This window comes from Ciona intestinalis, unplaced genomic scaffold (assembly GCF_000224145.3).
Source record: "Ciona intestinalis unplaced genomic scaffold, KH HT000182.2, whole genome shotgun sequence".
NCBI lineage: Eukaryota > Metazoa > Chordata > Ascidiacea > Phlebobranchia > Cionidae > Ciona > Ciona intestinalis.
The window spans coordinates 33,304-41,329 of NW_004190504.2; the positions used below are offsets into that span (position 1 = coordinate 33,304).

Consider the following 8,026-nt stretch of genomic DNA (forward strand, 5'->3'; position numbering starts at 1 on the left):
AACTAGAAACTTTTAATTAAAGCAAATAGAAAAAAATCGTAATTAATTAAAATAATTAATATGCAGTAGGTCGGGGGAATATGGGACACCTTTTACCTCTATTTTCTCGTCCCATTTAGTAGTAAACAAAGAACATTTAAAGAATTATAAAACTAAATCCTCATGACTCCCATAAACCGTTATTAATTGTTTAAAACACGTTTAAGATATCTGGTTATTATGTGCTAAAGGCGTCCCATCTTCCCCCACCCTACTATAATAAGCTGTAATAGATTAAAATAATAATAATTAAGTTATTAACAATTAATTGATAAATAAGTTATAATCAACCCATTAACTTACCAGCTCGTTCAGCATTAGCGATACTGTTGAGGAAGATACCAACGAACCACTCCAGCGAGTATTGGTACATGGGGTCTATATTGGCGAGGTCAGATACACAGAAGAAAAGGATTTGTGTCCTCACAGCTACAGGAATGTATTGGGATCTTGTCACATCAATGTCCTTCTCTGTCTGCTCTGCTATTACAACTTTCGCCTGGTGAATGAATCAATGTAACTTATTTATCCTCGCATGGCGGGGCAACAACAGTTGTTATAACTTATAACACGGGTGTTCTGTTTTATACACTTCGTGCCTGCTTACAATTTATTACATATGTAACTTATTTATCCTCGTATAGTGGGGCTAGACGGTCATTATAAAACGGGTGTTCTGTTCCATACACCTCGTGCCAGCTTACGAGTTACAACGTATGTAACTTTGTGGGTGATTATTTTTTGTGGATTTTATTATTTTTTTATGTATGGCTAATAATTTGGACGACCCATTAGTAACCACTCGCCTGGTGGGGTAAAGTGATAGTTAAGGTAACTTGAATGTTAAAGTGAATTTATTCTACAAGTTTTAAAGTATGGCTGACAATTTAAACAACCCATCAGTGACTAATGGGTTGGAGTAATTCCGTTGAGTTATTTGCCCAAGGTCACATACGTGTTAATGGTATGTCTACGAATCATCAAAACCAACATACAACCTCCACTCAATAAACCCACAAACCCACATTATACTCTATATAAGTAAGATTATGGTTCAGGGACCACAGTTTGGCCCAAACCATAGCGTATTCTAATCAATACAGCAATGGGTAAGGTCCTTGCCAGAGAACATAATATTTATACCAAAGTTGCCCCCAACTTACTTATATAGTATCCAACACATCTTTCCAGCGTAGACCACGTATATAACTAATGTTGCCTAACATTGATATGAATTATATAGAATAGTTTTAGTAACCTGACATATTACCTAAACTGCCTTCCATAGACACTGTGGAAAAGAGGATAAGTGAACATCAACCTAAAGTTGATTAAACACACCCACCTTAATCTCCCCAGCTTTCACTTTGGATTGTTCCAACACTTCAATAAGCTCCACGTTATCCACCGGGTTCCCTTCACTTGCACTCAACCTGTACAGTATCTGGTCCTCAATGTCTTTCAGCTCTTGTTTCATCTTTGCGTTTGTTACAATGAGTTGATTCTTGGCTTCTTCAAGATCCGGACGCTCCTCTGCAACAACTCTTCCGAGGAGCTGATCCTCCAAACCACTAGAGGGATTATGGTTAAGTAAACTTACTATTACAAACTGGTTAATCGTAACAAAGTTATATGTAACTCCCCCTAAGCCACTATGGATTATAATTTTTATTCAACTGTCTATTCTATAGTAGTAAGGTCTAGAGGTTCAAGGATTTAAAACACATTACGGTCTATTACCGTAACAAATAGACAATTAATATAGAGATTATATTATATAAGGGTGAGGTCTTCAATAAGACACATTGTTTGCTAAATCTAGGTTACTTTATAGATGGAGAATAATTTCAGTTCCCTGAGCTTGTCTGGTCTTTTTTAAAGGGTATTCGTATTTTATATAATATAAATAATTCACCTCGGTGCAAGAGTAAAGTTCACCACTGTTACTTTCACAGACACTTCAGGTGTATAATGTGGGTTGGGAAGCTTAGTGGTGATGTACAGTTTAAAGTCATCATGGTAGGGTATGATGGCGTCTCCTAGCTTGATCACCATTCCTCCTTGTTGCTTGAATATCTGGGTGGGTATGGGGAGTTAGGGGTTGAGAGTTCAAGGCTCACTGTGGTAATGTGGTTTAGTGGTAACTAAAGGATACCAGGTTCGATGCTTGATGCTAATAGGCGTATATGACCTTGGGCAAGACACTTAACCGATCACTAAAGGACTGTAGCACTCTGAGTGTTGGAGAAATAGGCTAATTCTGGCCTAAATCCTAAGTCCGTGTAGGACCTCACCCTTATTAAGTCGGATAAAATGTGTGGTCATATGTGTAAGTTACTTTGCTTTTGTGAAAACACGAAATATAAATGCCTGTTTATGTACCAAACCAAAAGTCATGTCTGTTTATTCATACACTGACCAAACCAACCAAAAGTCATGCCTGCTTATCCACACACTGCAGTAACAACCCACCTGTTTGAGCAATATAGGTTCAATGGCTGGATCCAATTCCTCCAGTACATTCTCCAACAACATTGGTTTCCCAAACCTCACAGCGTTTTCTAAACTTCTCAAGAAATCTCGGTCCGTTAGTTTAATAACGTCGAGCCCGTTGTCGCGCTCCATACTTTTTACCCATTTGTTCGCCTGGGTGAGAATGTGGGGTTAAAGTTAGGTGTAAGACGTTTATCCTCACATGACGGGGCAGCGACAGTCGTTATTCTGTTTCCTACACCTTGTGCCCGCTTACAAGTTACCACGTATGTAACTTATTTATCCCCGCATGACGGGGCAATGACAGTCTTTATAACACGAGTGTTCTGTTTCATACACCTCGTGCCAGCTTACAAGTTACCACATATGTAACTTATTTATCCCCGCATGGCGGGCAATGACAGTCTTTATAACACGGGGTGTTCTGTTTCATACACCTCGTGCCAGCTTATGAGTTACCACATATGTAACTTATTTATCCCCGCATGGCGGGCAATGACAGTCTTTATAACACGGGTGTCTCTGTTTCATACACCTCGTGCCCGCTTATGAGTTACCACATATGTAACTTATTTATCCTTGCATGGCGGGCAATGACAGTCTTTATAACACGGGTGTCTGTTTCATACACCTCGTGCCCGCTTACGAGTTACCACGTATGTAACTTATTTATCCTTGCATGGCGGGCAATGACAGTTGTTATAACACAGGTGTCTTGTTTCATACACCTCGTGCCTGCTTACAAGTTACCACGTATGTAACTTATTTATCCTTGCATGGCGGGCAATGACAGTCTTTATAACACGGGTGTCTTGTTTCATACACCTCGTGTCTGCTTATGAGTTACCACGTATGTAACTTATTTATCCTTGCATGGCGGGCAATGACAGTTGTTATAACACAGGTGTTTGTTTCATACACCTCGTGCCTGCTTACAAGTTACCACGTATGTAACTTTGTTAGTGATAACAGGAAAGCATAAAAAATGTATATACAATATCTAATTTGGCCTTAATAGGTTACTTACCATATGGCAGATGAAATGTTGGTATAAAATTAAATGAATTAAACCGAATGAGCCCAAAAATCCCATTTTACATTCTGGTAATAGAAGTAACAGAATTTCCGATTTATTTTCACATGCATTGAAACTTACTTGTCCTTGTGGGTCAATAAACAGCGGCCATCTTTGTGAATATTGTACAATAACACCATTCTCCACACTCAAGTTATCCCTGGGTAGTCCATAGATTTGCCAGTTCCTAATTTTCACTGGGTCACCGAGTGTGGACACCAGAGTTGGGTGCTCGGTTCGTGGAACCTTTAACTCATCGAGGTGGGTCTTCCAATCGAGGAGCAAATCGTGACGGTATTCACCCTGGGGGTATGTTGAAAGTTTGGTGTTATAGGTGTACACTTAGGTGAGTATTTTAGGGATATATATACAAAATATTCACCTAGAGTGGGAAAGGGTTTGGTGAGCATTTGAATTGTTATTACTTTATGAATAGGTATGGAGGTAGGGTTACCCAGCTTTTTGTGTGAGAAATATGGGGTTGCTACAGAGGTGTATGTGTAAATAGTGGGTAAGCCATTTAAATATGAAAGGTATGGAATGCTATTAGGGGGTTATATAAAAAGCGAGCATTAGTTGTGTGGGTGTATAGGGGTTGGTATGGTAGTAATAGTATTTATACAAATGGGTAATGTTAATGTCTGGGAAGAACATATGTGTAGTCTTCTTGTGGGGGACATGAAGAGAAAGAATGTAAAGTTTTAACATTCTGTAGTAAATGCACTCGCCCACATAACATTTAATGGAATTCCTACATTTATATATAATATAGATAATCATACCTCAGTGGAAGCTTATATAACATGCTGTAAGGTGTGGCATATTTATAAGAAAACAATATATGGTAGGGTGGGAGAAGATAGGACACCTTTGATCTTTATTTTCTCGGCCCATTTGGTAGTAAACAAAACATTCAAAGAATTATGAAACCATATCTTCACGACTCCCATAGACCGTTGTTAATTGTTTAAAACACGATCAAGATGTTTAGATATTAAAGAGTCCCATCTTACCCCATGGTGCTTTATGTTTAATATATGCAACCATACTCACAGTAAAGGCACCAAGGTAAGCCACGAAGCCCGCAGACACCATAACGTCACCGATGATGTTAGCAATCATGTGGTCGAGTGACGTCACCGTTTCATGCCATCTTATCTTTTCATCAGCTAACCCATTAATGAGTTTATCAGCTCGTACTAAGCGCTCCTCACATTGGTTGCATTTCATCTCAAGTTCTTCCTTCTTGTTTACACCTGGTAGTTTGAAGTGGTTTATTAGGGTGTGTAGGGTGTATGTGTCCTTAAGCCTTTGTGGCTTCTCTGGCTTAGAGGTTATGGGTTCAAGGCTTGTTGCTGCTATCATTGTTGGCGTATGTGTTATGGGCAAGAAAGCTTATGACAATTGCTCCAACCCAGTGGTCACCAATGGGTTGTTTAAATTGTCAGCCATATATAAATACAACTACCCACAAAGTTACATATGTGGTAACTTGTAAGCGGGCACGAGGTGTATGAAACAGAACACCTGTGTTATAACGACTGTCGTTGCCCGCCCCTCCTAAACAAGTCCCACCCACCAACCCCCAACTTACACTGAGTATATTTCTCTTGCAGCGTCGCAATCCCATCCTCCACCTCAGCCAACTTGCTCTTAGCAGCATCCAATATCTTCTGTGTGGCCGCAAGTTCCGTTTGTGCTTGAGCTAGCGCGGCTCGCTTTGGCGCTACAGCTTTCGCTACATAGTGGTATCTGTGAGTAAAGTTTGGTTGTGTTAGACCGCAGCACTTCTACACTTGGGGTAAATTCTTCATACTTAGAGGGTAAATGAGCTACCAAATGAAATCCACATCAGTTCATGGGACAGAAAAATTGTAATACTTTACCAGACATTGAAAAACTTGTTTGCGAAAAAGCAAGCGGATCTGTCGCATTAAATATAACCGATGTAATTAGTTGTTTTTGCTTTTAAAAGAAGAGCGCCATATTACATATTGGGGGTAAATCTGACAATCATCTTTGTTAGAAAGATGAAGCATACAAAAAAGTTAGAAGATTTGTGTATTGGTAAAAATAGTACCAACTTTTTACAACTCATCATCTGAAAAATAATTAGTGTAACTGGCCTAAATCCCAGGTCCCACGGCTTGCCACGCAGCAATAACCTTGACGAAGCCTTGCTGTACGGCATATAAAGCATTGGTTTCAGTACAGTTACATTCTATTGTATATGGGTGAGGCCCTACAGTGAGGCACGCCATGGGACCTGGGATTTAGGTCAGAGTTTGCCCATTACCCGAACATTGTATATGCACATTCTATTCTATATGGGTGAGGTCCTACAGTGAGGCAAGCCATGGGACATAGGATTTAGGCCAGAGTTGGCCCATTACCTCAACATTATATATGCACATTCTATTCTATATGGGTGAGGTCCTACAGTGAGGCATGCCATGAGACCTGGAATTTAGGCCAGAGTTGGCCCATTACCTCAACACCTTGGCTGCTACCGCATAACCCTAACCAGTTTTTGGTGCCTTCCACAACATATACTTACTTATGCATAGCCCTGACCCATTGGCAGATGGACGTGCAAGCTTTGGAAACTTTAGCAATGGCAGCGGGCATGAAGTCTTCATTATCGATATATGGCTGGATCTTAGTGATCGCTGTTTCTGGGATGTTGTCTTTGTCGTATTTGAACAAGGAATCAAGGAACTGGGGAGATGGGTTGTTATTTGGGGGTGCTGGGTTCAAGGCTCAGAGAAGGAACGATTGGGTTTATAATGGCAAATGTTATTTTTTTTGCCACATTAGGTATAATACATTTATCTATGTACTTCCACGTGTACCTATCAGGTAGCATAACTTTACGCTCATTATGTGTGTATGTGTCTGTGGGCAAGAACAATTGACAGCAGTTGCTCCAACCCAGTTGTCACTGATGAATTGTCCAAATTGTCAGCCATACATAAAACAATCACCCACAAAGTTACATGCATGATAACTTGTAAGCGGGTACGAGGTGTATGAAACAGAACACCCGTGTTATAACGACTGTCGTTGCCCTGCCATGCGAGGATAAATAAGTTACATATGTGGTAACTTGTAAGCGTGCACGAGGTGTATGAAACAGAACACTCGTGTTATAACGACTGTCGTTGCCCCGCCATGCGAGGATAAATAAGTTACATACGTGGTAACTGGTAAGCGGGCATGAGGTGTATGAAACAGAACACTCGTGTTATAACGACTGTCGTTGCCCGTCATGCGAGGATAAATAAGTTACATACGTGGTAACTTGTAAGCGGGCATGAGGTGTATGAAACAGAACACATATACTATAACAACTGGTCTAATATATTCCCACCTTGCCAGGATCTTGCAGCAAAGCTTTCCCGGGCTCCCAATAATCATCAACTTTGGTTCCGATCTTCTCCCCGGCAACTTTCTTAGCTTTAACACTTTGCATGATACACACCGCTTCTATCACCATTCGTACACCTGCAGGGGGTCGCATCATCGCTCGAACCTGGGGGTGGGAAGGTTGATTAATGGTAAATATAATATGATGTTTTAGTGCTTTCATTACTGATGTTTTAGTGCTTTAATTATATTACCCCAACACCCAGGGTGCTACTGCCCAGACCCCACTGAGGCAGTTTATAGACACTCAATAATAGAGATTCTATTCTATAAGGGTGAGGTCTTCAGTGAGGCACACCTGAGACCTGGGATGTAGGTCTATTACCCCAACACCCAGGGTGCTACCATCTAGACCCCACTGAGGCAGTTTATAGAAACTCAATAATAGAGATTCTATTCTATGAGGGTGAGGTCTTCAGTAAGGCGCACCTGAGACCTGGGATGTAGGTCTATTACCCCAACACCCAGGGTGCTACCATCTAGACCCCACTGAGGCAGTTTATAGACACTTAATAATAGAGATTCTATAAGGGTGATGTCTTCAGTAAGGAACACTTAAATTCTGATAAGTAGATTTACTAATTAGACAACTATAAAGAGAAAATGGCAACAAAATATATAAACCATGAAGCATAACAACAAAGCTCAATGTAACTTACATTTGAATGTATGAGACCACAGTGGTAACATGGATATCCACAATGTTGCGTCACCAACACATGGGTATGACTTAAATGTTGAGATAATGCAAGTAAGTATGAACATCAGGCATATTGGGTGGGACCTGGAAGTAGTTAAGTAATGTATATAATATATATATATGCTTACTGTGGAGTTATAACATGGGTGTCTTCTTATACACCAGACACACATGGTGTATTCATACACCTCATGCTCACTGTGTAGTTATAACATGGGTGTCTTCTTATACACAAGACACACATGGTGTATCCATACACCTCACGCTCACTGTCAATATAACATGGGTGTCTT

General features: G+C 40.3%; 1 protein-coding gene across 1 annotated transcript in view; it reads right to left on the bottom strand.

The window, feature by feature from the left end:
- Positions 1-7,196, bottom strand: part of LOC100186122 (dynein heavy chain 1, axonemal-like) — a 25,192-nt gene extending 17,996 nt beyond the window's left edge. The window contains exons 1-9 of the mRNA XM_026839272.1: positions 6,978-7,196; positions 6,165-6,325; positions 5,202-5,359; positions 4,661-4,863; positions 3,689-3,910; positions 2,512-2,685; positions 1,955-2,115; positions 1,385-1,610; positions 343-538 (exon numbers count right to left, since the gene is read on the bottom strand). Of these exons, the coding sequence (XP_026695073.1) occupies positions 343-538; positions 1,385-1,610; positions 1,955-2,115; positions 2,512-2,685; positions 3,689-3,910; positions 4,661-4,863; positions 5,202-5,359; positions 6,165-6,325; positions 6,978-7,196 (1,720 nt within the window). The remainder of the gene's footprint in view (positions 1-342; positions 539-1,384; positions 1,611-1,954; positions 2,116-2,511; positions 2,686-3,688; positions 3,911-4,660; positions 4,864-5,201; positions 5,360-6,164; positions 6,326-6,977) is intronic.
- Between the last annotated feature and the right edge of the window lie 830 nt (positions 7,197-8,026).